The 16,396-nt window shown below is 57.9% G+C and overlaps 1 protein-coding gene across 2 annotated transcripts in view; it reads right to left on the bottom strand.

The window, feature by feature from the left end:
- The window catches only part of IGSF21 (immunoglobin superfamily member 21), a 272,639-nt gene that overhangs the window by 21,332 nt on the left and 234,911 nt on the right, over positions 1-16,396 (bottom strand). For both annotated transcript variants that reach the window (XM_054009265.1, XM_054009266.1), the window contains 2 exons: positions 9,406-9,521; positions 5,170-5,641 (listed from right to left, as the gene is read on the bottom strand). In XM_054009265.1, coding sequence (XP_053865240.1) covers positions 5,170-5,641; positions 9,406-9,521 — 588 coding nt within the window. The remainder of the gene's footprint in view (positions 1-5,169; positions 5,642-9,405; positions 9,522-16,396) is intronic.

Here is a 16,396-nt window from a genome sequence, read left to right as displayed (position 1 = left end):
CTTTTGCCGTCTGATATACTTGGAGGAAACAGCAAGGATGCAAGACGCTTCCCCTCTTCTTCCTTTTGAAGTGTTGGGGCTGTTTTGAAGGGGCTCTCATTGAAGAGCGAGTTGCTTTACAAGCAGGGGGCGGGGGAAGGAGCCACTTTCTACAGTCAGCACGATTTGGAGCCCATCAAGCTTCGTTAGGTCCAGCGTTAGTTGCTAAAGACGACCGAGAGCAGAAGATTCCCCGCCTCCCTCCCATAGTTTCCTTGTTATACTGGGTTTTCTGCGATGGAGACAGGAATGTGTGATGCTAACGGTCAGGAATGAGGGGTACGGTCAGCCTGGGGTAGGAAGGGGGGAAGGGACGGCTCAGCCGATTGGTCGTGTGCTAGGAAGCCGTTTGATTCTGCAGGGGCTGATTTGAATCCAGCCCAGATAGTGCTGAAGGAACATTGTTACCCTCTGATGACTGTGATGGGTCCAATGAGTTTCGGGAGGGAGGGGGGGGGAAGAAGAGGGGGAGAGGGGCTCTCTTTCTGGTTCCTGATCGGTAGAGGGCCACATCACAAAAACTAGGGTTACCATATTTTGTGCCTCCAAATGGAGGACACTCCACGGGGCCTCGGCCCCGCCCCCAGCCCCGCCCATGCCCCCTCCCCAACTCCGCCCCCTCCCCAAAGTCTCCGCCCCCTCCCCTGCTTCCCGCGAATATTAAATTCGCGGGAAGCCTGAAGCTGGTAAGGGGGGGTGTGGGGGGAGCAGGCGCGGCCCAGGCTGGCCCCCCGGCAGCGCCAGCCTGGGTCGGCTCGGGCCCTGGGGTGCCAGCCCTGGCCGACCACCCCCAGCCCGCCCAGCACTGCCGGCCCCCGGCGGCCCAGCGCACCCCCCCCGCTATCCCGGCCCGGCTCCCGGCCCCGCGGCCCAGCGCACCCCCCGGCGGCCCGGCCCCGCGACCCCGGACCGGCCCGCGGCCCCGCGCACCCCCGGCTCCCCGCCCAGCCCCGCGGCCCGGCGCACCCCCCCGCTACCCCGGACCGGCTCCCCGCCCGGCCCCGCGGCCCGGCGCACCCCCGCTACCCCGGACCGGCTCCCCGCCCGGCCCCGCGGCCCGGCGCACCCCCGCTACCCCGGACCGGCTCCCCGCCCGGCCCCGCGGCCAGGCGCACCCCCCCGCTACCCCGGACCGGCTCCCCGCCCGGCCCCGCGGCCAGGCGCACCCCCCCCGCTACCCCGGACCGGCTCCCCGCCCGGCCCCGCGGCCAGGCGCACCCCCCCCGCTACCCCGGACCGGCTCCCCGCCCGGCCCCGCGGCCCGGCGCACCCCCCCGCTACCCCGGACCGGCTCGCGGCCCCGCGCACCCCCCCGCTACCCCGGACCGGCTCGCGGCCCCGCGCACCCCCCCCGCTACCCCGGACCGGCTCCCCGCCCGGCCCCGCGGCCCGGCGCACCCCCCCGCTACCCCGGCCCGGCTCGCGGCCCCGCGCACCCCCCCGCTACCCCGGCCCGCGGCCCGGCGCACCGCCCGGCTCCCGGCCCGGCGCCCCCGGCTCCCCGCCCGGCCCCGCGACCCCGGCCCGGCCCCGCACCGGCCCGGCCAAAGAGGCCCCACCCGAGCCCTCCATCCCTCCCTCCCGATTTTCCCGGACATGCCCGGCTTTTGGGGATTTCCCCCCGGACGGGGATTTGAACCCCCAAAAGCCGGACATGTCCGGGAAAATCCGGACGTATGGTAACCCTAACAAAAACCCAAACATTCCTCTCTAGCTGGCCGGCAGGAACGGATCTTCCCGTTGGCTCCCTCAGCAGACGTGGACTCAGGACGGCCTTCTGCCCCAGCGTGGGGTGCACTTGCAGGGTTAGCACAGACGGGGGTTGTTGCTGGCCATGCTGTGCCCGCTCTAGGGACAGAGCGGGGACTCCAGGGCTGACACAGCCACCATGGAGGAGGGTGAAGTCCATGCCGGGGAGGATGCCTTGAGCGGAAAGGCTAGAAGACCCACTGGAGGATGTGGCTACACGGATGAGTCTGGGCAGCACGTTCAGTGCCAATCCCCCTCTTCCTTGGCACATACGGCCGGGAGCCCTTCCCAGCCTCCCAGGGCTTGCTTGTTTAACCCTGGAGTGCACCTCTTTCTATGCCCGCTGGGCGCGAGGGGAGGAGTTGCTTCGGCTCCTCTTGGATAAGGGCTGGTTTGGTACCTGTGATGAAGTGGGAATGTTCTTAACGTGGTCTTTGAATGCTGAGTGGGGAGTATTGACCTGGGAAGGTTGCAGGGGAGTTTTGCTGGGACGGTCTGCACTGGGGATGGGAGACTTTCCTTGAGGGAGGCTACCTGAGCATGTAACATGAGAACCCAGGAGGCGGGTTGGAGGCCAGGTGACCCCTCTGCCCGGGAAACTGGACAAAGGCTGGGGGAGGAGCCGGGGGGAGGCTGAGTGAGACGGCTGGAGGGAGTTTCAGTTTGGAGCTGGCTGGGAAAATGGAGGGGAGCCCAGATGGGGCTCTGGCCTCCCAATGGGGCTCTGGCCTCCCTGCCCTCCCAAGATGGACCTAACTGAGGGGGTCCTGTGGTCTGTACCTGCAAGACCTGTCTTGGACTGTGTTGCTGTCATCTAAATAAACCTTCTGTTTTACTGGCTGGCTGAGAGTCACGGTGAATCACAGGAAGCTGGGGGTGCAGGGCCTTGTCTCCCCCCCCCGACACTTCGTGACAGTACCCAGCGCCCGGGGCAGAGGAGTGTCCATGAACAGAAATAAACAAGTGACTAATGGACTCAGCATCGTTTAAAAGGTCAATGGATTCTTGCCCATGGAGCAAAGAGCCTTGAACCGCCCCCAGACAGAGGTGCTCTGGGAAACGGGTCAGCAAACTGGCTCCATCCATCACAGCAAAGGCAGAGCTAGATGGGAGGATCCCTTGCCAAAAACGCCCCCTGCCATGAGGTGCTTGCCCCATAGAAGCCAAGATCTGGGCGTGGCCAGCTCAGTGGGTCTCTGTGGTGGGGATAGAACATGAGGAGCGAGGCAGAGGGGAGTCGAAACCTCCCAGGGCCACTCCACAAAGGCACTGTAAGCTTTGGCCCGGCTGGAAGAGCAGGTGGTGCTGTGGGCCCAGACTGAGGATTACCAGCAGGGCAGCATTTCTCTGGGGACAAGGACAGGGTGCCCCAGCCCCCCTTATTTTTTGTCTAAAGGAGCCAGCGTGGCGGTCCAGGGCTGTGGGTGTAACAGTGAGCTCTGCTTCTTCCGACTGCATGCCACAGCGAAAGGCTCTCTGGGCAGTGCCAACCCTCCTCCTCCCCCGGGAGAGACACTCAGACCTATGGGTCAATGAGGGCATGGAAAGATGCCGGCTCCAGGTGCAGTGCTGGCAACGGAGGACACTGAGGCAAAGCCAGCCCTTGCAGACGTGGTGGTTGCCCCATTTCAGGTGGCTGCCATGGGACTGGGCACAGGGGCCAGTGCCGTTCAGCACCAGGGCTGCGTTGCTGGGGGAGATGGCTGAAATCCCCCCCAGCGTAGCAGCGGGGTGCAGCGGAAGCAGCCGCTTCCCCTCACCCCTTTTCCCAAAAGCGGCGCCTTTCCAAAAGTGGCCGCCGGCCGGAGGGGCGAGGGGGGGGGCGCAGCATGGTGCAGCCAAGGGGGGGGCGTGGCCGGAGGAGGAGCCAAGGGGAGGTGCCTTTTTTAGGTTTGCTCCCCCTCCTCTTAAAAGCTGGCTACGCCACTGAGGCAGAGTTCAAAGGGCCCCGCCTTGGCCCCTCTGCCCCGTGCGGGAGAGCACCCAATGGGCGTAGTAGAACAATCTCCTAGGAACTGGTGTGTGGCCAAGGCACTGAGAGAGAGAGGTGAATGAGGTGCAGGGCAGGAGGGGAATTGAGCGATTTCAGGTCCCTGGGTTAGCAGAGGGTTAACCAAGGGGCTGAACGAAGCGGGGGCTCAGAGCGAACAGGCAGCCAGAAGAAAGGGAAAGTAAGGGAGACGGACTCATGGAGCAGCCCACACAGGTGTATATCCACTCATCACACAGCCATGGTTAAATGCAACCCCCCCTGGGGAGCGTGACGGTACAGCTACACCACACGATGCTGTAGGAGAAACGAGGAACACGGGCAGCACAGCCGGGGTAACGCCCGCTGCGGCAAAAAGCGCCAGAGCATCTTTCACGATTGCAAGTGGTCAGAAGCTTGGTTTTACGTCTCATGCAGGACACGGCCCCTCCAGCAGGACAGCCTCTCCCAGCACGCCCACTGCTGAGCCATTAGCCCAGTCCTGGCTCAGAGGGAGGAGCATCCTCTGATGTATATCTGGCATTACTTCCCCGTGAACCCCAGGTATGTGCCTTGGGGGTCACCCTTCCAAGAGCTAAGCCCAGCTTGGCTCAGCTCCTGAGAGCGAAGAGAATCACAGCCCGAGGTGCCGTTCATCATCATCGTAAGTAGCTCTTAGCTAGCGCTTTCCGTCCGGGGATCCCAAAGTGCTTTACAAAGGAGGTCAGGATCATTATCCCCATTTGACAGAGGGGGAAACTGAGGCAGGTAAGTGTCTTGCTCAAGGTCACCTGGGAATAGAACCTAGTCCAATGGTTTCTCCACAAGGCCATGCTCTGTTGCAGCGGGCACAGGGGCGGGGGCGGGGGGAAAGCCGCTTGCCCCAGCTGATCACAGAACCCAAGAACCCCCATAGAACCTTGCCTGACAGAACCCAGGAACCCAACCCCTTAAGCTTGAGTGTCCAGGCTCCAGCTAGAGCCCTGATGACCACAGTGCTCTTTTTTCGAGCCCCACTAGCATGAATCTTCTACCCGGGCTGGGAGACACACCCCAAGGGTCCCGACTGCCACCCCCTCCCATAACCAGCAGACACAGAGACCCAAAGAAGCCCCTCAGCCCACGGTCGGCAGGCCTCCTCCCAGACCCAGGCAGGAGTGGAAGGACTTGGAAAGCAAAGCAAAGGGTAGGAAAGAGAGTGGGAGGGGAGGAGAGAGATGAGTAAGAGGGAGAAAACACGAGGTGTGGTAGGAAAGAAAGGGTGGGGGGAGCTGGAAGAGGTGGGATGGGAGGAGGAGAGAGAGGGGATCAAAGAGAGAAGGCGCGTGGGGCCGGAGGGGTCTTTATCACCATAAACCAGACACATGACGCCGTGTCCCTTTAAACCACCCCTCCCCCCGCGCGCGCCTTACCTAGCGTGACCTCGGCCTGCATGGGCATGGAGAGGGCGGGGTGCTTGACCTCACAGCTGAAGAGCGCCTCATTGTCTATCTGCGGGTTAAGTGTCCACATGAGCATGGCCCGCACCTCCACGGTGCCGTCGCTGAGCGGGATGTGCGTGTGGTGGAAGTAGTAGACGGGCTCCATGTCGTGGACCCACCTCGGGAACTCCCGGCTCACCACAGTCTCTGGGATGATCTCGGTGGCCGGGCTGAACAGAAGTCCCGGGTCAGGGGTGATGCTCTTGAGGGGGTCCTCCGTGTAGGGCCGCCCACCCCGGTCCTCCACGTCCAGCAGGGAGAGGGACTTCTGCATCTTGGTGTCGTCCAGGTCGCGGTTCAGCAGGTTCCGAGCGGCTCGGCTGTCCTGTAGCCCGGCGGCGCCGGATGGAGGCTCCAGGAGGGGCACCACCTCTATGAGCTCCCCGTCTCTCTTAAAATACACCTGGGGAGGGAAAAAGGGAGGGCCTGGGTTACCGCTGGCCACCCAAAGGATCCCACAGCTGTTGGCATCGGCTGGGGCTGCCCGTTGCACAGAAGCTTGTCCGCTAGGGATCGCAGCAAACACAACCCGTCCCATCCAGGCCACTGACCGGCTGTTAGACATTAGCAACTTCCAGCTGCAACCTGCCCTGGCTAGATTTCAACCAGCAGCCTGGGTATGAAGGACTCTGGGTTGCACTGAGAGGTGATATGAGATGGACTCTCCCACCTTCAGACTCCCTGAGACCCCAGACACCCGACCTACTGATGCAGACGGGGACCTAAGTTGGTATCACACCAAGGAGCCAGGAGACCGAGCAAGTCAATATGGTGGTGGGGGGCTGCATTAGTTTCTACTTTGCACCCCCTCTTGGTCTGTTTTGGTGCTTCTCCAGGGGGCTAGAAAACCAGCCTTCCCCTCTGGTAGAGCTGATCCGAGACGACAACCTAGGGCCCGCTAACTTTCTAGGCCTGCACCTGGCCGCTGAGCTAAAGAAACAGCCCTGCCAGTAATAGCCACAAGAGATGCTGCGCTATATTACCCACAATGCCGTCCAGGAGCGGCAAGGCCAGACAGGCTGAGGTGGCCAATGCCAGCAGAGGACAGTTGGGCAGCATGACGGACGAATGGCCAGAGAGTCACTGGGGTGGGATACAAGTTGGCTCCCCGAGGCTGCCTGCATGAGACCTTATTAATCCAGCACTGTCCTCTGCCCACCGCTTCTCTGACCCCAGCCTCCTCACTGATCCTGGGACACAGAATGTGTGGGCGAGGCAGAGGGGAGGGTGTACGTGAGAGAGAGAGTTGGAGAGGGTGTGAAGTGTATGCCCAAGAAGGTGTGTGTGTGTGAATGTGTAGGGGGGGTGCATGTTTATCTGAGAAGGTGAGTGTGTGCAGGGGTCTGGGTGTGTCTGAGGTGAGTCTGTGAGGAACGGGTGTGTGAGCAGGGTGCGTGTGTATGTCAGAGTGTTCACGAGGGCAGCAGCTGTGGGCGCGTGCGTTGAGATCTCAGGGTGAGTGTCCCTCGCAGACACAACAACGCCTGAGTAGGGATTTCGAAAGCCTCTCTACAGCAGAACTGTATTCCATTTCAAAGCGCTCCTTCAAAGTCTCTGAAGTCTCAGCGTAACGTAAAGGCTGCAGGACGCTTTGGAGAGAAGCGTTTGAAAAATGACACAATATTTTTATTTAAATGCCTCGAACATCGGAATGCAGAGGCTGGAATAACTCCTGATCCTTTGAGAGAGCAGAGAACCCCCTGGTCTCCTCCGTGTGTTTATTTAAAGGAAAATCATTCACAAAATAAGTTCAGAACCTGCCTTCAAGGAAGCTTAGACAATAAAACCTGCCGAAGACATCACCTGATGCAATGGAACGTGGCCTTTGCTGTGAGCCGGTATGTTCATGTGAGTGCAGAGCAAACCGGAGCACCCAGCAGCATTTCCCTGGGGAAACGGGGGGCCCGGAGGCTGGGAAGAGGCAAAGAACCGTTCACTTGTAGGTGCCAGACAGAATCTAGCCCGAGTTGGCAATGAGCATGTAGCACACGTGAGATGAGTTTGGTGGATCTCAGCCTCATTCCCGTGGGCAGGTTTGAACATCAGTAAAATCTCTCTCATGATTTGAGCGACTGGGGCGCACACCCAGGGACTATTCACCTTTACAGGTGGGCCCAGGTTTGGGAGAAACATCCTCTGCTGCTGTCTAGGCTGGACCCACTCTGGGCCACCCAGCGGGCTCCTGTCTCCAGAGCTGTCCATCTGTCATCTTCCCCCAGAGCTCAACTCAGCTGAAAACAATCCATGCTTTGCCTGGAGGAACTCTGAGTGCCTCCCAGAACCCTCCTCCACCTCCTCACAGCTACCCTCACCATCCTCACTGGTGCCCACCACCATCCCACCTGTGCCTGCTACCCCACACATAGCCTCTGCCACCCCACTCCCTCCACCACTGCCCCCACTCCACCAGTACCCACCACTGTCCCCACTGCGTCCATACCTACCTCCCCACCTGTGCCCATCAGCGCTATTTGTACCCTCTGCCACCCCACTCCCTCCACCATTGCCCCCACTCCACCTATACCTAGCATCATCCATGCTCCATCCATACCTACCGTCCCCAGCACCTGCACTTACACCCACTCCCGGATCCATCCCCATCCCCACCCCCACCACCCCACCTATATCCCCACCCCCACCACCGTACCTCCCATCCTTCCTGGGAACCGACAACACTCTGCTGCCTTTCTCCTCCCTCCCCAAGGCAAAGGCAATTCTCCCAAGAGCCTGTGGCGGCGCTACATCCCACCTGAACCCCACCCCCAACACACACCCCTTTACACACTCACCAGCGTGTCTCCAAGGGCAGCAGCGCTAGCAGAGACCGGGCCTGGCCATTTTTACCACCCATCCCACAGCTGGTGTAGATGACTCAGTGCCTGGACACTAGTGTTCCCACTCACAACTGGCTGGTGTAGACTGGGCGGGGGGAAATATCACAGCCTTCAACAGCCACCAGTAAGGGGCAGCAGCTCCACCTGGTCTCCACCATGGAAGCCTTTGGCATTGCTGCGGAATTCGTGCATGGTGGGCAATGACATTGGTTTGGTTTGTTCGCAGTTTGCGGGTGATCAGGAGTGGATTCCACCAGTGGAGCGAGCAGGAGTCCACCTGTCAGCACCGCCGATGACTCACACTTGACCTCTCCCGCCCCCCGTTAGTCCAGTTCCAGGCAACTCCCTTCAGACTGAGCTGCGGGATGAGTCTGTAAAATCAGGAACTAGCATTTCCCTCATGGTTTAAAACTAGATTTGACCCTAAGCCTTCAAGGCACCCTGGCTGGGCTGGACGGCTAGCCCCACTGTTCTTCCTGACGTCCCTGCCAGCGGGACGGGGTCCCAATCCCAACCGGACTCACTGGGGGGCAGATTTCTTTGTTGACTGGAAGAAAATGGAACCTGATTCAGATGGTGGGGCTGGCTGCTGCCTGGCACGCAAAGGGTGAAACCCATTCATTTCCATCTCCTCCACGCAAGGCCAGTTTGAGTCAGGGTCTCACCAACCCAGAATGCCCAAGAGGCTGAAAAACATCCTGGTTCCTGGCTGGCACCTGGTTAGTATTTTTACATGGTTACCCTGTCTGACCCCAGTAGATTCCTCTGCAGCATGGGAGCCACAATTCTCTGGAGTGCCTGGCACACGCGTCACTACGGACAATGAGACACTTAGCTTCAGCGTGGAGTGGAGCTGGGACCAGAACTGAAGATGGTAGGTAACGAGGGCACTGAGGGTGGTGGCTGGAGATCCTACAAGGGAGATCAGCCCTGTGAAGGAGGTCGGTGTGGGGGGGTTACTATTTGCACTGGGGAGAAAGGTCCCTGGAGGGCTGGGGAAACATATCTACTCCAGGGTGTGCTCCAAACAAAGCATCAGGCCCATTGGCCCACCAGCCCGCATGCTCTCAGCTTTGACTGTAGCGATGCAGACACATGACACATGGGACTGTCCCTATGGCCTGTAGATAACTCCGCTGCTCCTGATTTCATATCGTGCCTGCTGCAGGCTCTGCAGATGCCACCCCGCCATCCTGGCAGGGCAGGTTGGCGCTGCTCATCGTACCAACCCTGCAGTCATTGCATGAGCATGGCTTGCAGGGCTGGAGAGATGGACAGCCCAGCAGGCAGGCAGCGCCAGGTACGGGGTCTCCTGTGCGCTTGCTGTACTCACCGTCGGGGCAGGCTTCCCTCCAGAGGCTATGCAGACCAAGGTGAAGTTCTGCGCTTGGTAGCGGCTGAAGGGGGCGGGCGTGTCCGCAGCAATGACTGAGATGGAGATGGGAGGAGCTGTTGGGAGAAAGACCAGGGTTATCACCAATGACCTGCTATCGTGCCCTGAGCCGACCGACCAGAGATCGTACAAGGGGCCTGTCCTACAGGGCTCGCCAGCTGGGGCTGGGACAGGGCAGTGGGGAAGTGGGTTGGGACAGGGCTACCCCCAGAGGAGCATGTGGAGACTCAATGTGCCCCCCTCCCCAAATACACAAGCATCCCATATACGCACTCCACACGTACCACACTAGTGCACAAACACACACACACACACACACGCCTGCTGACACACACTTCCATACACCCGCACACACGGGCCCAGACCCACTTCCCCCCACGCAACCCGTAATCACACGTGTATACACATGCATGCATGCACAACAAGGTCAGGTTCCACCTAATGCACCCCACACAAGTCGGTGTACACACACACACCTGTGCACACAACACAGGCACACATATATAGTACTGCATACAAACCCATGGGAACCCTCCATGCACCAATGTACATGCATACATCACACCAGATCACCCATGCCCTTCTCCTCACACCCACACACATGTACAAAACGCACTGCAGAACCTCCCCAGACACGCATGCCGTCTACAACACCGGCCACGGTACATCCATTCCCACCCAGGTGCCCACATACTCCCTTGCCCTCTTGTTCTGCACCCCCACCCCCGAGGTGTGTTGCAGAGCAGGTGTTAGCAGCATGTGCAGTTGACGAAGTTCATGGGAGAATGGTAGTGTTCAGTTGTCCAGACTGTGACACCTCTCAGCCTCGAAGGAGAGCGGTGCATGCATTCTCCCCCGCCATTACCATAGGACGCCGATGTGAGTCACGGCATCATGGCAAATGTCCCTTCGGATCTCTCCCCTGGCTCCTCGGCAGAACAGCCTCGCCTGAGCCCCAGGCGGTCCTAGCAAAGAGACTATGGCATGGCTCCCACCGCTGAGCTGCCAGCTTCCAGAAGCTGGCCTTCCTCCTGGCACTGACCACCCTGGTGGAAGGTGGACAGGCAGCCTCCCTCTCCTCTACCCACATGGGGCCTTTTCCGATCACTCCTCCCAGCAGAGATCCTCTGGGCAGCGCCCACGGACTCTCCTTGGAGCAGATCTCCTCAGCGTCAAGTTGGGATGGGAGCAGCACCCTCGTTAACTCTGCATTCATTATTAATTGCTACCTCCTACCTACTTTTTGGTAGCGTCTTGGCGGCCAACCGAGATCAGGCCCCCCCCCGTGAGAGGTGCTGTGCACGCAGAGTATGGGGCAGTCCCTGTCTCGGCAAAAGGTGGGAGAAAGTGCAATTGTCCCCAGTGTACAGATGGAGAACTGAGGCCTGGAGAGATTCAGTGACTTGCCCGCGGTCACGCAGTGAGTCTGTAGCACAGCCCACTCCGTTGCCTTAACCGCAAGACCCACCCCCCTGCTCTGAAAAGCTGCTTTAGTTTAAAGGCAAATACTAAGACGTGTGACAACAATACTAACAAACTCTCAGGCAATCTGACCCCGACTCTCACCACAACTGATGTTTTTTTCTGAAAGCCCCAGCTCCTGGAGTCAGGTGATCATGTGAGACTCTTGGCTTTCATCAAAAAAGTTTCTAGTTCCTGTGGTGGTGGAGAAAAGCTTCAAAATGCGACCCGAGCATGACCTAAAGGCCAAAACCCAGAAGGCAACTAAGAAGACCCCATGGGGCTGGCAATACTGCAAACTAATCATGAGTGATGCTTAGCAGGTCTGCCACACCCTTCAGTCAAAGTTCCCCTAGCCCGTCAGAGACATTAACTGTGTAAGTGTCACTGCCAGGTAGGTAGGGATTGTTAACCGCCTGTTACAGGTGGGCACATGGAGCCTGACTGGCCCTGGGTTCACCAACAAATCGCCAGCCAAATGGTGGTTTGCACTATTGTTTGCTGAAGGGATAGGGCCTAATTCTGCTCGGGGCTCAACTCTCCACCCTCCATCCGTCTATCTCCAGAACGTGGGCTCTTCAGGGCAGAGAAAATGGGCCACAGTCTTTGCTTACATTGCACCCCTGAAGATACCCCGATTTACGCCAGCTGAAAACCTGGGCCTTCCTCTGCACACGTACAGGGCCTAGCATATGCTGGATGGGATGTATACATACAAATGTGTTGCCCCATTGAAATTGGGGGCCTTACAGGGCTGCCAAGACTATAAACCAGAGAAGGGCCCGATTGAAAACCACAGAGCAGAACTCCCCCAGACTCTGCCCCCGGATGGGCGGCGAGCTTTGCAGCATGGGCCTACCTCCGGAAGGGCTGAACCAGATCCCAACGCGACTGGACTTGGAAAAAGTCTGGCCTCAGATCCGATTCCGGAGCCAAAGCCCGCAGCTTGGGCAGGCGTGTAATGGTGACAGCCCCAGCATGTTTCATGGCTTCTAGCCACACAGAAACTTCACGAGGTGCTGCCCGGATCCCACACCCATCCCCTTCCTCTGCTACTCACGCATTCACTCTCCTGCACCTCCACCGCTCCATTCCCCCCTTCCCCCCCAAAATCACACAATCCAGTTAGTTTAGCTCCACAGCGCTGACAACACCTTCCCTTCCCACTGTGCAAGCCGGCTCCAGGCACCAGCTTGCCAGGCAGGTGCTTGGGGTGACCACTCCGGAGACGGGCGGCAAGTCCAGCTATTCGGGGGCAATTCGGCGGACGGTCCCTCACTCCTGCTCAGAGCGAAGGACCTCCCGCCGAATTGCGCCGCAGATCGCGATCGCGGCTTTTTTTTTTTTTTTTTTTTTGCCGCTTGGGGCGGCAAAAACCCTGGAGCCGGCCCTGCCACTGCGGCATCCTCCCGGTGCAGGGGGAGCGCGGTGGGGCCTGGTACCGGAGGGGAAGAGAAGTGGGATGCTACTGCAGTGAAAGGCCGGGGGCTAGACTCCGAGGCCTGGGGAAGAAAGGCCCCACCGAGCGGCTAAGCCATAAATTTTCAGCTTTTAGGCAGATCGGAGGCGTCGCCAGAGAGAATTAAAAAACCCCCCAAAAAACAAAAGGGGGTAAGAAAAAAGAAAGTGCCAACCCTCTGGTTTATGTGAAAATTAACTATTGAACTGAGCAATAACGGCAGCCGAGCCGGGGCCCCAACTGACAGGCGAGATAAACGCAAACTGCCGCATCTGTAGTCGGCAGCAAGGGCTCCTTTTATGTGGCAGCTGCTCTGTAGCATGTGCAACCCTCTGCTGCAGGCTGCCACCTTCCCGGCCCCTCCCGCCCGTTAATGACAGCCGCGCAGAAAACTTTTGACGAGGGTTCGTAAAATTTCTTATCTCTCTTCACCTCCCCCCGTGGGTTGCCTCTCCCAGGCCATTCGCTCGCTTGGGGGGAGAGACACATCTCAGAACGCGTGGTCAGCCCCACTGTGCCTTCATCCGTTGCCCTCGTGTGTCCCCTGTAGCCCTTTATGGGCCAGTAAATCAACACACTCGCCTCTTCCCCGGCCTGTGAGAACCTGTTCACGTGCCACCTCCATCCCCTCTGGGCAGCGGGAGAGGAAGCCTGACCACTGCTTAGAGCAAAATGGAAACAACATCCAGAGTCTCCTTCTCTCGTGAGCGATTGGCTCTTAAAATGCAAGCTCCCGGGCCCTTGTTTATAGGGAGACGAGTGGACGGCAGTACTGATTGGCGGTAGCAGAACTAGCTAGCTTTCTCATTAGTGGGGTGAGACCATCAGCGCTCTCCGGGCAAACCCTCTGATTGGTGGCAGGGAAAAGGTGGCGCTCTCTGATTGGTGTCATGAGACCGCCGGTGCCCACTGATGGGCGGCACGGGACCGCCGGTGCCCGCTGACTGGTATCACCGAATTCGTGTTGCTGTGACTAGCACATCAGCCTGTAGCCACGCCGCCTCAGACGGTGGTTTCACCAGATACCACGCTCTGACCGGGGTGTTTGTTCAGCAGTTGGATGGGAGATGCCCCAAGGAAATCCCAGCTGCTGTTGCAGGCAGTGCAGGCGATGACTCAGTAGGGGGCGCTCTTCCCCCGCCCATCCGTACTGAGCCAATACCCCCACCGGGCCTCATCCACAGACAGAAGTGGGGGCTCCGGTCCCTTCAAATCACAAGCCTGTAGTGACACTTCACCCTCAATCGCACAGAGTAAAATCCTGACGTCCTTGGCTCAGACGTCCACAACAGTTCTGCCTGTGTAAAACCGAACCCCAAATGCTTAGTTTGCCAGTCGCTGTATTGGGCATAGGATCAGCCCTTGAAAAATGTCTCTCGGCTTTTGCTCATAAGGCAGAACAGTCGCCATTAATGGTCATCCCCACTCGCAGAGGCCTTACAACTGGTGGGGTTGCCACGGGCTAGGTCCCAGCTGGTGTAAATCAGTGTGGTGCCAGTGAAATCCAAGAAGCGATGCCAGTTTACCCCAGCTGAGGATTTGGCCCTGTGTGTTTTACCCGCTGTGAGAATTGCTAGCTGGATTTCCAGAGACGGAACAGTTCCATTTGACAAACACGCGCTTGATTTTAAAGGTTTTTTTTTTCCCCTCCTAATAAAATAAATTAGCAGCCACAAAACAAGCAGATTGTTCTGCTCGGCAGTCTCCTGAAAGGCGTCTCCTGGGCTTTCGTTTGGAGCGTTCTGGTTTGAAAGAGAAGTCAGCACGACTGTCATTGTCTTCTGAGTGCAAGGAGTATTAATCCGTTTACCCTCGGCTGGGTGCTGACTTCCCAGTGATTCAATAAAAACAACGAGGAGGCCGGTGGCACCTTAAAGACTAACAGATTTATTTGTGCACGAGCTTCCGTGGGTAAAAAACCCACTTCGACACAAAAGCTTATGCCCAAATAAATCTATTAGTCTTTAAGGTGCCACCGGACTCCTCATTGTTTTTGTGGATACAGACTAACACAGCTACCCCTGATATTCAGTGATTCAATGTTCCTCTTCCATACCGGGCAGTCACATTTTGGGAAGGCCCTTTGGTTCTTACCAAAAAGATTTTCTGCTCCATTTGTCTCCCGACAAACGTATGATTTCCCAGAGTAGCGCCTCTCCCCTGGCGGTTAGCTGGGAACATTATGGAGTTGTTCGGTTTCGCTTGGGATGTTTTTCTGACTATGCCAGGAAAACAAATGGCCCAGTTATGATTATTTATAGCACAGTAGTGCCGAGAGGCCTGGATTGAAATCAGGGCTCCACTGTGCTAGGTGCTGTACACACATGTAGTGAGAGAGACAGTCCCTGCCCCACAGAGCTTACAGCCTAAATAGATAAGACAAGGGGCAGGAAGGGGAGATCAGAGAAGGGAAACAACTTGCCCCATGTCACCCAGTGGCCAGTGGCACAGCCAGGAGCAGAAGCCTTGAGTCCCAGTTGAGTGCTATAGCCACTAGGTTACACTGCCAGTTTCTACAAGCTGTTCTGCACCATTAATTCCTGTTGGCTTGCAAGTCAGTGCTAGCAGTGAATGCCTCTCTTGGGTCTACCACCATTCACCCGACCACTTAGAATGAGGGGGCCCTCCCACTGCCTGATACCAGCAAAGATCCGTTAGCGCTGATGGACGCCCAGCTGAACTGCTGTTGCAAGAACCCCCTTCAGGTCCTGCTGCGGGACTTAAGCTTTCGTTTTAATAAGTGCCCTGTGCTGCCCTGCTGGTCGCAGAGTTATCCCTGTGGACATCCCCAGTGCAGTCACTTCAGCATACTGGGAAGGCAATGCAGTCCAGTGGCAGGGCACCAGCTAGGAAGTCAGGACACCCCGGGACTGTGACCTTTGTGCATGTCACTTTCACCACCTGATGCCCGTTTCCACGCCTGCGTTTTGTCGTTTTCGAGTGCAGGCTCTTCGGGGCAGGCGCTGTCTCTCGGATGATCGGGGGACGGAGAGCCTGTCTAAAATAGCTTGGGTTGTCTAGCCTAGCAAAGCGAAGGCTGATCACTCTCTAGAAATACATCAGGGAGGGAACCCGAACCCCAGCTAAAGGGCAACATTGGCCCCAGAACAGATGGGGATAAACTTGCCAGGAGTCAACTGAGGCAGAAATTAGAAGCAGGTTTCTAACCATTGGGAGGTTCTGGAGCAAACTCCCACTAGGAGCAGTAGAAGGAAACTAGTTTTAAGATGGAGCTTGATCAGTTTAGGAATGGGATTATATGACGAAGTTACCTGCAAGAGCAGGGTCTGGACATGTTGACCCGGGAGGCCCTTTCCCGTCCTACGTTCCTATGTGTGTATACAGCACCTTGCACTGGGCAATCCTGTAGTTAATAATAATAATAATTGTACCACTGGAATAAGGCCACGGTGACTCAGGTTTCCTGTGTCTCCGGGGGATGGAATGGAACCCTGGCACTGGCCGGTTCAAACAGGTTACAGGAGATAGGTGTATCCATTGATACCAACTCAGAGGCATTTTATCTTCCACTTTCAGGGGTGAGGCAGAGCGTCCTTGGGCCCGTCTCTCACCCTTGTCTCTGGCTTCAGAGCAGGGAAACGCCGTTCGCTTTCCCTCCCAGATTCTTTGACAGAGCAGCATGTGTGGCGTGCATGGTCTCAGTCTGCCTTTGCTTATGTGCCTTGTTCCCATCATCCGTCTTCCCGGGATGTCTGGCAGGTTAAAGGCCACTGCCAAGAAACAAATGAGAACTGGGAGAGGTGCCCAAGGCAGGCCATTCCCAGACGTGGCAGCAGGTGGAAGCTCCCTTTCATGAGTGGATCGTTATCGGTTGTGATACGCTTGGGACTTGGAGAGTTCCCACAAATTGTTCTCAGAGGAGGTGCGGCAGCAAACGCGGGCTCGTTAAGAAGGTATGCAAATTGCAGCACATGCAAATACACCCTGCAGCTGAGATAAGACTTGCTAGGCAAGCCACCTTGGTTTCTGGGCTCTGCAGGTCAGAGCGCT

This window comes from Malaclemys terrapin, chromosome 19, assembly GCF_027887155.1.
Source record: "Malaclemys terrapin pileata isolate rMalTer1 chromosome 19, rMalTer1.hap1, whole genome shotgun sequence".
In the NCBI taxonomy this organism is placed as follows: Eukaryota; Metazoa; Chordata; order Testudines; family Emydidae; genus Malaclemys; species Malaclemys terrapin.
Note: the sequence above shows the minus strand (reverse complement) of the source record. Positions and strands in the feature narration are given on the sequence as shown.